This window comes from Nyctereutes procyonoides, unplaced genomic scaffold (assembly GCF_905146905.1).
Source record: "Nyctereutes procyonoides isolate TBG_1078 unplaced genomic scaffold, NYPRO_anot_genome, whole genome shotgun sequence".
Lineage (NCBI taxonomy): Eukaryota > Metazoa > Chordata > Mammalia > Carnivora > Canidae > Nyctereutes > Nyctereutes procyonoides.
The window spans coordinates 18,191,877-18,204,954 of record NW_026575020.1 but is presented as its reverse complement, the minus strand read 5'-3'; the positions used below and the strand labels follow the sequence as shown (position 1 = coordinate 18,204,954).

The following is a 13,078-nucleotide window of genomic DNA, read 5'->3' as shown; positions in this document are numbered from 1 at the left end:
CACACTACTTTTAGGTGACAAAACTGTATATTGAATTTATTCTTTTTTTTATATTGAATTTATTCTAAAGGCAAAGTTTAGTAGAGATTTGGTCCTGTTTCTGAAACTTTCTATACAAATGTATAGTATTATGGTAACACTAAAGTACTGAAAGATACTTAATGTACCAAAAACTGAATAAAAAAATTTCAATCATAGCTATAAAAAACACACATGCCTATTAACCAAGATATTTTACTTCAAGTAATTCTGCCTAAATACATAACCAAAGGGATATAGACTTTGTTACTAAATTGTATTTTTAAAAATATAGATTAAAAATAGGGGATGAACAAGGCCTGTGCCAGTCATTGAAATTATAAGAGGCTTTATTGATATGTAAAAGGTCATTTGATATGATCTGCAGTGAAAATGAGGAGGCAAAAAATAAAACAATATTTTGAAATATTTTTTAAAAAATTACAAATTCTAACAAAGGCATACATAAATATGTGGGTATAAGAATATAAAAGTGTCAATAGTGTGACCATCAACAGAACTAAAAGGCAATCAATGAAATGGGAAGAAATATCTGCAAACCACAGATCTGATAAGGGATTATATCCAAAATATATACATAAGAAATTCTTACAATTTAGTAGTAAAAAAATAATAATCAATTAAAAAATGGGAAAGAACCTGAGTAGACATTGTTCTAAAAAAGCCATACAAATGGCCAACAGCTACATGAAAAGATGTTTAACATCACTAATCATCAGGGAAATACAAATCAAAACCACAATGAGGTATCATTTCACACCTGTCAGGATGGCGATTATGAAAAAGACAAGAGATAATATACACTGGCAAAAATGTTGAAAAAAAGAGAACTCTTATACACTGCTGATGGGAATATAAAAGCCACGTTTTACATGAGATTAAAAAAAGAACTACCATATGATCTAGCAATCCCACTTCTGGGTATATAACCAAAGGAAACAAAATCATTATATTGAAGATGATAGCTTTAATTACATATTAAAAGCATATTAGCTTTGCAGCATTATTCACAAAAGTCAAAATATGGAAACAAGTATCCAACAATGAATGAATGGACAAACAAAATGTGGTACATATATACAATGGAATATTATCCAGTCTTAAGGAAATTCTACCATTTACAGCAACATGGATGAGGATAGAAGCCAAAGAGAGATAACTATTGAACGGTATAAATCACTTATACGTAGAATCTTTAAAAAAAAAAAAAAAAGGGTTGAATTCAGAAACAGTAGAAAAGCGATTGCTGGGGGTTCGGGTTAATAGAGAATAGGTGAAAAAAGGGTACAAATTTTTATGAGAAGATGAATTAAGTCTGCAGATATAACGTATAACATGGTTGACTACCACTTGATAACACTATAGTGTGTAACTGCGAGTACAACTTAAATGTTCTCATACACACAAAAAAAAGTATGAGGGATTGGAGTAGAACTTAAATATTCTCACACACACACAAAAGTATGTGAGGGGCAAGTAATTCCCTCAATGGAAAGAATCCTTCACAATGCATACATATATAAAATCACATTGTATACTTTATATACTTTACAATTTTAGATGTTAATTATACCTCAATAAAGCTGAAAAAATGTCAACAGCAATTACCTGTAAATACAGAGATGATGGGCATTTGTTTGCTTTTTGTTTACCTCTACAATCTTTTTTTTTTTAAGATTTTATTTATTTATTCATGAGAGACACACAGAGAGAGAGGCAGAGCGAGAGGCAGGCTCCATGCAGGGAGCCTGATGTGGGAATCAGTCCTGGGACTCCAGAATCAGGCCCTGGGCCGAAGGCAGATGCTCAACCGCTGAGCCACCCAGGGATCCCCTACAATCTTTCTACAATAAACATGAATTGTCTTGTAGTAAGGAAAAATTGCTACCTTTTATCTTATAAAATGTCTTATTTCAAAAAAAGTAAATTCAGTACTCAACTCAATTTTAATGCTAAAAAGAATTTGACTTCTAAATCAATCCAATCCCTTGGTCAGGAAATTACTTTAGCAAAAATATTTCAATATGAGATTAATTTGGAGAAACAAAGTTTCACCATAATGATTGTATTAAAACGGGACATGCTGTTATTTATTAATATATTTCTGGTGTCAGAAATCTCAAGTATGAAATGAAAACTACACAGATTGAAATTACAAACTTACCTAATAATTTGTCCTTCCTCTTCTGGAGTAGCTGGTCTTAACCCCAGAACTATGTGACATACCTAGAGAAAAAGTGATAAATCAAACTTCACTGACTGGTGCCAATGACTGGGCTATATTATATTTCACATTCTCTGCACAAGTTCCACTGTGTAGATGGGAATCTGAATTAGCAACAGCTTTCAACTAATGAATTATCAAAGGTTCACTTGAGCAAATTTGAACTTTAAACTTTTTTTTTTTTTAAATGAACCAGTTCAATAGAAGTCAACCTCCAAATCTCTGTGTGAGATAGGAAAGGAATGAGGGAGGGTGGAAGGGAGACAGAGAGAATGAAGAAAGAAAAGAACCATTTTCCAGAATATTTCATTGATACTATATATTTTAATATATCTCATGCAGAGAATATTATTTTCATTCCTGAAATCTGAACAGCATATCATGGCACCTGGGGATGAAGGTGAGATGAAGAGGATATAAGAGACAAAAGAAATGGGTGGCAGTTTAAACAGTTCAAAGATAAAAATTATTACCACTAATGCTAAATATGTTTTTTGAGGCTCATTTCCTCCTTAATTTATTTGCCTTCTCTAAATATCATCATAAAAGATGTAATTTTTTCAATATTTTCTCATGAAAATTTTCATTTTTTTAAATTTTTATTTATTTATGATAGTCCAGAGAGAGAGAGAGAGAGAGAGAGAGAGAGAGAGGCAGACATAGGCAGAGGGAGAAGCAGGCTCCATGCACCGGGAGCCCGACGTGGGATTCGATCCCGGGTATCCAGGATCGCACCCTGGGCCAAAGGTAGGCGCCAAACCACTGTGCCACCCAGGGATCCCTCATGAAAATTTTCAAAAAAAAAGTTGAAAGAATTTTATATTGAACACATCATACCCATTACCTAGATTTCAATATTAACATTTTATTATACTTTCACCTATCCCTTAATTCATCCATCAATCCATCTTAATTTTTGGATGCATTTCAAAGTAAATTATAGACATTAGTACAGTTTTTCATAAATACATCAGCATGGCTAACATTAACCACAGAGTTCAATATATGTTTACAGTTTTGTTTACCTTCTGAGGTAACATTTATATAACAAAATCCACAAATTGAGTTTTTCAGATTCATCTATGTAGCAGTAGTTCATTTTTATCATTGAGTAGTATTCCACGGTTTGAACACACCACTGTTTGTTTCATCCATTCTAACACTGACAAACACTTGAGCTTTTGAAACCTTTTTTAAAAAAAGATTTGGGGATCCCTGGGTGGCTCAGCAGTTCGGCGCCTGCCTTCAGCCCAGGGCGTGATCCTGGAATCCCGGGATGGAGTCCCACATCGGGCTTCCTGTTATGGAGCCTGCTTCTCCCTCTCCCTGTGTTTCTGCCTTTTTCTCTCTCTTTGTCTTTCATGAATAAATAAGTAAAATCTTAAAAAAAAAAAGACTTATTTACTTACTTATGGGGGAGGGGCGTGCATGTACACAGGCACAGAGGTTGGGAAGGGGTAGAGGAAGAGACAGACTCCCCAAGCAGACTCCCCACTGAGCCTGATGCAGGACTTGATCTGAGGACCCTGAGATCATGACTGGAGCCAAAATCATGAGTCGGATACTTAACCAGTGACTGAGCCATGCAGGTGCCCCAAAACCTATTTTATATCAAAATAACTTATAGAAAATGGAAATATAGTATTCATGCTTACAAGTGAACACATCTTAAGTGTACAGTTCAGTGACTTTTCACAAAGTAACATCTATGAGAATCTTTACCCAGACAAGAAACAGAACACTGCTAACTCACCTAAAATCCCACTTTGGGTTCCTTCCTACACACCAACTGAACCCCTTTGATGTATCTATGATCCTGAATTCTATCAACACAGAATAGGTAGGTTTTGCCTGCTTCTGAATTTTTTTGGTCTAGTATTTTTAACTCAAGTTATATAAGATTCATCCATGTTTTTATGTGTGGCACTATTATACTTACTTTTATTGTGTTACAGTATACCACTCTATGCATGTGCCACAATTTACTTATTGTTTATGTATTTATGGTTGATACATATTTGGGTCATTTTCTGTTTTGGGCTATAACAAGTTACAAGAACTTACCTGTATGTCTTTTGGTGCTTAGATATACACATTTCTGTAAGGTTTATATATGGGGTAGACTTCATGGATCATGGGGTATGCATATGTTCAGCTTTTATAAATATTGCCAGGCAATTTCCAAAGTATTTGTAATAATGTATATGCCTCCTGGCAATGTTTCAGAATTCCAAGTTCTTGTTATCCTCACCATTACTTCATATCACTAAAAACTAACCATTCTGGGGCATGTCTACTGGTATTTCATATAAATATATATATTTTTATTAAGGATTTATTCATTCATGAGAGACAGAGAGAGAGAGAGGTGCAGAGACACAGGAGGAGGGAGAAGCAGGCTCCATGCCGGGAGCCCGACGTGGGACTCGATCCCAGGACTCCAGGATCGTGCCCTGGGCCAAAGGCAGGTACCAAACCGCTGAGCCACCCAGGGATCCCCTCCTTATACATTTTTATATTGAAGTTTTACCCTTTTCTAATTGATTTTTATTCTCTGTATGTTCTAGACACAAGTCTTATTATAAAAAGCTTCTCCCACTGCATGGCTTATCTTTTCACTTTCTTAATGGTATCTCCCAATTAAAAAAAAAAAACAAAAAACCTCAATTTTACTTAAAAACATTTCCTTTGTGGTTAATGCTTTCTGTATCCTTTTAAAGAACTCTTTGCCACCTCAGTCATTAAAATATTCTTGTACATTATTTTTTAAATGCTTTAATTTTACCTTTCAAATTTATTACATTATAATCCCACTTGTAAGTAATTTTCATCTATGGCATGAGGTAGGAATAATGATGCATTTTTTTCCCCCAAGGAGATAGACCAATTGACCTAGTACGCCTTTATTTGACAAGATCACTCCTCATCTGCAATGCAATGTCTTCTTGGTTATAAATCAAGTGATCATATACATGTAGGTCTGTTTAAAAACTCTCAATATTATTCCACTTATGTCTATCTTCACGTAGGTAAGACACTGTCTTAATATTGCTGTTTTATAAGAAGCTCCAATATCCAGTAACCTCAGTCCTCTAACACTGTTCTTTACATTATCTTGGCTACTTTTGGCTCTTTCCACTTCTGTATGTACTTACAATCAGTTTGTCAAGTTCAACAAAAACAATGACAACATTAAACTTTTGAGGATTTTGACTATTAGTGCATCAGATCCACAAATCAACTTAAAGAGAATTGATATCTTTAAGATGCTGAGCCTTATAAATCATAAATATGGATGATCTCCCTCTGCATTTTTTTAAGGTTTTTATTTATTTATTCATGAGAGAGACAGAGAGGCAGAGACATAGGCAGAGGAAGAAGCAGGGTCCCTGCAGGGAGCCTGATGCAAGACTCAATCCCAGGACCCCGGATCACACCCTGAGCCAAAGGCAGATGGTCAACCACTGAGCTACCCAGACATCCCTGCATTGGTTTTGTATTGCATCTGTAACAAATTATCACAAGTTCAGTATCTTAAAACAATGCAAATTTATTATCTTAAATAAAGTTCGGTAGGTCAAAAATCAGACATGGGTTTCACTAGGTTAAAAATCAAGATATCAGCAGAGCTGCATTCCTTTCTGGAGGTTAAAAGAATACATTTGGGGATCCCTGGGTGGCTCAGTGGTTTGGCGCCTGCCTTTGGCCCAGGGCGCGATCCTGGAGCCCCAGGATCGAGTCCCACATCAGGCTCCTGGCATGGAGCCTGCTTCTCCCTCCTCCTATGTCTCTGCCTCTCTCTCTCTCTCCCTCTCTCTCTCTATCATCAATCAATATTTAAAAAAAATAAAAGTATACATTTCCTGTGTTTTCCAGCTTCCAGAGTTCACCCACATTACTTTGCTCATAGCCCATTCCTCTATCTCAAAACCAGCAACTTTGCATCTCTAACTCTTCTGATGTCACCTCCTCCTATTCCCCCCATTCCCTCCCTCCCTCTCTCTCTTTGACCTCAGCTGGAAGAGGTTGCTCTACTTTTAAGGACTCATGTGATTACAGAGGACCATCTGCTAGGCTAATCTCCCTATCTCAGAGTCCTTAACCTGACACATCTGCAAAGTTCCTTTTGCCGTGTAAGATAACATACACACAGGTTCCAGGGATTAGGACATGGCTAACTGGTGGTGGAGGTGGTGGGCATTTTTCTGCCTATCATGCTTTTTAGAAAAAAAAATTTTTTTTAAAGATTTTATTTATTTATTCATGAGAGAGGTGGGGGGGCAGAGACACAGGCAGAGGGAGAAGCAGGCTCCATGCTGGGAGCCTAACATTGGACTCGAGATCCCAGGTCTCCAGGATCACACCCTGGGCTGAAGGTGGCGCTAAATGCTGGGCCACTGGGGCTGCCCTGCTTTTTAGAAATTTGATGCTTTTTGACAAACACAAGAAACAAGACCTTGATTCCTCTACAAAATATTGGGCATTGAGTTACAAAAAAGATAAAAAATAAAGATATTACTACAGCATGGTTTTCTAATTTTACTGACACTTATACATGTTACACTTAAATACCAAAACATTTGGCCAATAAGGATCTTGGCAAATAAACTAAGAGCGTAATTCAAGCTTCTATTGCCAAACTTACCAATTAACTCTACCAATTTTAAGACACATAGAAAATAAAACTCAGATAAAAGTCTTCTTACTCATATACTAAGTGAACATACAGTTTTAAAAGCATGTTGTATATGAAATAAAGCGAATATAGTAAAATGCAATGTTAAAATGTGGGTGATAGGTATTCAATGAAAACTAACTTTCAGCTCTTCATAATATAATGTTAGAAACACATATACACAAAAGTAAATCTCAAGCATATGCTTATTTATAAGTTAGTCATAGAAAAATAGTGCCATTGAAAGTCCTTGATAAGAAAGAGAAAATAGAAAAGACAATACAAAAGTCAATGCTATGCTATGTGAGAGCTACAAGATGACATGGACATAAACCTTGGCGATCTAAATGTTTTATACAATTATGAGAAAAACTAATGAGGATGTTACTTTATTTATTTATTTATTTATCTATCTATCTATCTATCTATTTATTTATTTATTTTTAAAAGATCATATTTATTTATTCATGAGAGACGCAGAGAGAGAGAAAGAGGCAGAGACACAGGCAGAGGGAGAAGCAGGCTCCATGCAGGGAGCCAGACGTGGGACTCGATCCCAGGTCTCCAGGATCACACCCCGGGCTGTAGGCAGCGCTACACCGTTGCGCCACCAGGGCTGCCCTGAGGATGTTATTTTAAATGAGATAAAAATAGTTAATTTTCATATTACCAAGAAAGCCATTTCTGTTTAGTGATTTATAGAATTTTTATACATGTTTATATTTTATAAAGCCATCTACTTAAATCCCTGCTGTAAACTGATTGTAGAGCAACTGACTGATATAAATGGATATTACAGGCTTATTAGATTGTATATGTTTTATATACATAGTAATTAGTCACTAGCTATCAGGAAGAGACCAATTTCCATTTATTCCAACATAGCCATGCACAGACAAGTTTTTCTTTATTTACAATAGAAGCACATGACAGAAGAATCTAAAATACCAACTACTAAATCAACTTAATATTTATATATGAAGAATTATAAAAAATGGGAAATTATAAATTACTTTTTCTTAATTAGAGCAAGAGAACTACTCTAACCAGGAAAATAGTGGAAATCTGGCAAGTCTTATGACTGAATGTTCATTCCTGGCACTTATTCGCTCTTCCTTCAACCTTTCTTGGTTCTTCTAGAGTTTAAAAATAAAATTAGAAACAGCTTTGCAGCCAAGATAATCTCCTAACTGGAGAAACTGTGTACATTGAAAATTTTACAGCTGCCTACTTACAATCCATCTTTCTGTTCACACTGCCTGACTTGTTAGGGAAGGCCTTTAAAAAAGATAACAGTAAAGAAAAATACAAAAGTATGATGATTTTTGCAATCTAAACTATTCTCCATGTATTTAACATGCTGGTCTACCATGACTTATAAGATAAATAAACATAATCAGCTATATAATTTCTCATCTCCCATGTCATGATTTTGAGATGCTTCAAAGGGCTCTTTTATACTCTACCTTAACCATCTTTCAGGTGTATACAGGATAATGTAGTTCTTTTTATAATATGTGGTTTTATAGCTGAATATTGTAATAACTACTACACAATGAAAAATATGTAGAATTATTGGTACTACTACTCTCTATACCTGTCATTTGCCTTAAACATACCTGGAAAAGGAGATTCAAAAATTCATTGGCAAGAACATTTTTCACACTCCAGATCTGATAGTCTTCTAGAGTAAGATGGCCCATCTGAAAGAGAAATATTTTAGAAGATCTCATGTTAAGAATGTCCTCATTTTTATAGCATTTGAATAAAATCTGGTTTATTAAACTTATATTGGTAATTTTTCTGAAAACAAAACCAATAATTTAAAGTAGATGCTATGTGTTCATCTGAAAACTAGACCATATAGGAGGAGTTTAAAAGTAACAAAACTCTGTCAAAGCAGTCAATGGTAATAGGGATAATTTATCACCAACAATCTTCATTCCTCCAATAAGACCTAGGAAATAACTCACATTATCTTCTGGTTATGGAAAGCCACAAAGGGCTCTGAATAGGGAAAGTGGAATATTTACAAATTTTTTAAAAAAGATTTTATTTATTTATTCGTGAGAGACACAGAGAGAGGCAGACAACACATAGGCAGAGGGAGAAGCAGGCTCCATGCAGGGAGCCTGACATGGGACTCAATCTCAGGACTCTGGGATCATGCCCTGGGCCCAAGGCAGGTGCTAAACCACTGAGCCACCCAGGTGTCCCATATTTACAAATTTTGAAAGCAATAGCAGACTCTCTGGATTATGCACTTTCACTCTAATAATTTTCTAAGACCTTCTTAGAAACATCTCACAATACTATCAAACTTCTTAGATATTTAAAGGAACTTGATAATAAATTTTTGACCTATCAAAAATGAATAACTACACTAAATTTTCCCAAAAAACAATCAAACAATTTATAAGTTGAGTAAAGCAAAATTTTTGTGGTATCAACATGTACAAAAAAATTACATATACATATAAAAGCAACATTTATTTTTTTCTTCTTCAGCAAAACTATAATCAAATGTTTTTTACTGCATGTATTCAATTCTAGATGAAGTAATGTTTTTGGCTTTTATAATTTAATGGTACTGATATGTTCTCTTTTCACTACATGATAACCATATATGATAAAAGATTTTAAAGTACTGTGATTATAATTATTAGTTCACATAATACAGTTTCTTCTTTGTATGTTAATTTTAAATCTAAAGATACAAAAAGAAGTGTAATAATGACATAATCTGTCTCTAGTGACTATGGTTAATAGGTTTGGCTGAAAAGTCCAAGTTTTACTGTAAACTGTTACCATTTCATTATCATTGCTACATGGAGATGGAGCAGCTGAATTAAATTATCTTCTTGTTTTTTGTTTTTCTTTTTAAAGATTTTATTTATTTGGGAGAGAGAGAGTGACAGAGAGAGCATAAGAAAAGAGTGGGAGAGGAGAAGCAGGCTCCCCGCCAAGCAGGGAGGCTGATGCAGGGCTTGATCCCAAGGAGCCCAAGAGCCCAGGATCATGACCTGAGCCACTCAACCAACTGAGCCACCCAGGCCCCTCTAAATTATCTTGTTAATTTTCACAGTAGAGCCAGAAGAAGAAACTCAATCTTAACATAAAACTAGACAGCAATAATAAATATGTTTACCACTCAGAAAAGAGGTGTTAGAAATTATATCTCTTCATGAGGCATTTTCTAACAAAATTTTCAGGTTTCTATGCCTATCTAATAGAAGTGGGCATCTTAATTTTCAGCAGAGAGAAGTAAATGAGGGAGAAGACTGTTGCCAAACAAAGCTCAAGCCCTGTAAAACTCACTTCTATTATTTGTTTCTACTGAGCATCAGTTAATATGACTATAATGATTCCTTCGGGAATTGTGATTGAAGAAAAAAAAAATCTGATTTCACTATTTTTTTCTAACCTTTGTTATATCATTAGGGACTATATCCAACCAATCTGGTACTTGGTACATGTCAATGTTTGAATGGAAAGACACAAAATAACTCAAACATGCCTCACATATGTGCATTATTCTCAATTTCATACAGGGCCACAAAGAGTATAGTAATATAAGCCAAAGGAATATATCTGTAATAATATACTTACTAATAAATGTTGTCAAAAAAATCACAAATTTACTTTTTATAAAATATATGCTTATTCCTGGTATTACATGATTTGGCTGACATTAAATAATTCAGGAGAGAGCATTACCAATAGTATTAAAAATAATAACTCAGGAATGTATGCATCACCCAGATTGAGATAAAAAATCATTTCCATTGGGGCACCTGGCTTAAGTCTGCCTTTGCCTCAGGTCATGATCTTAGGGTCCTGGGATGGAGCCTGGAGCACCCTGTGGGAATCCCTACTCAGTGAGGAGTCTGCTTGTCCCTTTGATCCCTCTCCAAATGGCTCATGCACTAGTATTTTTTCCATCATCCCAGATATCCTATGGTCCTTCCCAATTAATCCACCCATCCCCAAATCACTATTTTAATACTTATCTCCTGTTAGTTTTGCCTCTGTTTTTGAGCTTCATATAAGTGGAATCACAAATTAAATGTCCTTTTTTGTGTGACTTCTTTTGCTCAATATCAAGTTAGCCCTACCATAACTTATTAAAATTGGAAAAATAAATATCATAAACTACAGATGACAAGGGCTGTGTCTACCTTATTTTTATAAAATATCTAGCTTATAAAATATAAATGTATATATAAATACTTAACGAAGTTATTTAAAGATGGAATGGGTTGGGATACCTGGGTGGCTCAGTCAGTTAAGCATCTGCCTTCAGCTTAGGTCACCATCTTGGGGTCCTGGGATCAAGTCCCAAGTTGGGCTCCCTGCTCATTGGGGAGCTTTGCTTCTCTCTCTGCCCTTCCTCCTAGCCCCGCTTGTGTGCGCGCGCACTCTCTCTCAAATAAATAAATAAATAAATAAATAAATAAATAAATAAATAAATAAATAAATAAATAAAATTTTATTTTAAATTAAAGAAAAAAAAAGACGAATGTGCTAACTTTAGAGACAACTTAGAGGTACTCTAACTGTAGGTCCAAATAAGCACTTGATGGAGGTGATGCAGAAGAGATTCAAATATGTATATAAATTATATATCCTAATTCAGACCACATGGTATTTTTACTAAAGAATATAATTTGTTCTAGTTCTAGCTAGACTCACCTTTGTGGTATCATGCGCATTCAATATGCCTTCTACAATGTCAGATAGATCCATATGCAGCTCCTTTATAAACAGATATCCAAAGGAATAATTAGAAAAGAGTACTTATCATTTTTATTATTCAATGGCTAAAGTATACTGTATTTTGGCCAAGTATTTAAAATTTTTTTATTAAAAAATTTTAAAAATATTTTATATTTTTAGTCTTGTTATCAGTTTCAGGTATACAATATAGTGATTCAACAATTCCATACATCACCCACTGTGCATCATCACAAGTGCCCTCCTTAATACCCATCGCCTGTTTAATCCATCCCCCATGATCTTCCCCTCTAGTAATCATCAGTCAAGTACTTTTTAAAAAATTACCTAAATAAATAGGTTCTTAGATTTGCTTTGAAAAAATTAAGAGAATTTTTCTACAGTAACTTTAGTCTACTAAATTTTTTAAGGCACATTCTCTTCCTGGTTTTGTATCTTCAGCTATGAATATTCTGAGTAGTAGCAGAATACAGCAACTCAAAGTAATAACTCCTTTTCTCTCTCTCTCTTTTTAAATTTTCTACTCTATTTTCCTATTGGAAGTTTACATGCAACAATATGTATACAATCAGTACTTACTGGGATATCATCTGTGCGGTTGTCCTTCCACACCTCTAAAAGTGCAACCACCATGTCTCTGAGTTCAACCTTGGAGAGAACTCCATCACGGTCAACATCAAACACCTTGAAGCAAACTAAAGAAAAGAAATTCTTATGGAGGGAAGTTACTTTTCTATTCTGAAGTACAATGCCTTTCACTAGAAGCTGCCCTAGTAAAATCACTTAAATTTCTCAAGCAAGTACATTCTGGATTAAGTTCTCATCTGGAGCAAACTATAGTATGTCATTAAAGTCCTCTGAACTTGTAGGACTTCCTGCATACTTCATAAATCTCTCTCTGAATCACTACCGAGGTAATGGAGTCCTATCCTTCTCCCAAATCTAGAGCTAAATTCCTTGCAAACTAATAAAAAAGGGTTAAGTTACTATATAATACCTCACAGGTTTTGAGAAGATAATTCAAGTCTTTAAATTAATTTATAATATTTAAAACTGATCATTGCAGTTGATTTTTATAATGTTAAATATATTCTATTTACATTAAGAATCAATAACAAGGTGGGGAACCTGTGTGGCTCAGTCAGTTAAGTGTCTGACTATTGGTTTTGGCTTCAGATCATGATCTCAGGATCATGAGATTGAGCCCCACTTTGAGCTCCACACTCAGTGGGGAGTTGCTTGAGACTCTCTCCCTGCTGCCTCTCCCACCCTCGTACTCATGATCTCTCTCTCTTTCAAAAAAAAAAAAAATGTAATAACTTGGTGTTCTAAAGATGGTCTGCTTCTACTCTGCCTCTCTAATGTAATTAATGCACACTCAATTTTTTTGCCAAAGAAAAATTTCA

General features: G+C 34.9%; 1 protein-coding gene across 2 annotated transcripts in view; it reads right to left on the bottom strand.

Moving 5' to 3' along the window:
- Nucleotides 1-13,078, bottom strand: part of USP32 (ubiquitin specific peptidase 32) — a 205,565-nt gene that overhangs the window by 57,971 nt on the left and 134,516 nt on the right. For both annotated transcript variants that reach the window (XM_055320812.1, XM_055320821.1), the window contains exons 8-11: nucleotides 12,252-12,367; nucleotides 11,631-11,693; nucleotides 8,558-8,641; nucleotides 2,204-2,265 (exon numbers count right to left, since the gene is read on the bottom strand). In XM_055320812.1, the coding sequence (XP_055176787.1) occupies nucleotides 2,204-2,265; nucleotides 8,558-8,641; nucleotides 11,631-11,693; nucleotides 12,252-12,367 (325 nt within the window). The remainder of the gene's footprint in view (nucleotides 1-2,203; nucleotides 2,266-8,557; nucleotides 8,642-11,630; nucleotides 11,694-12,251; nucleotides 12,368-13,078) is intronic.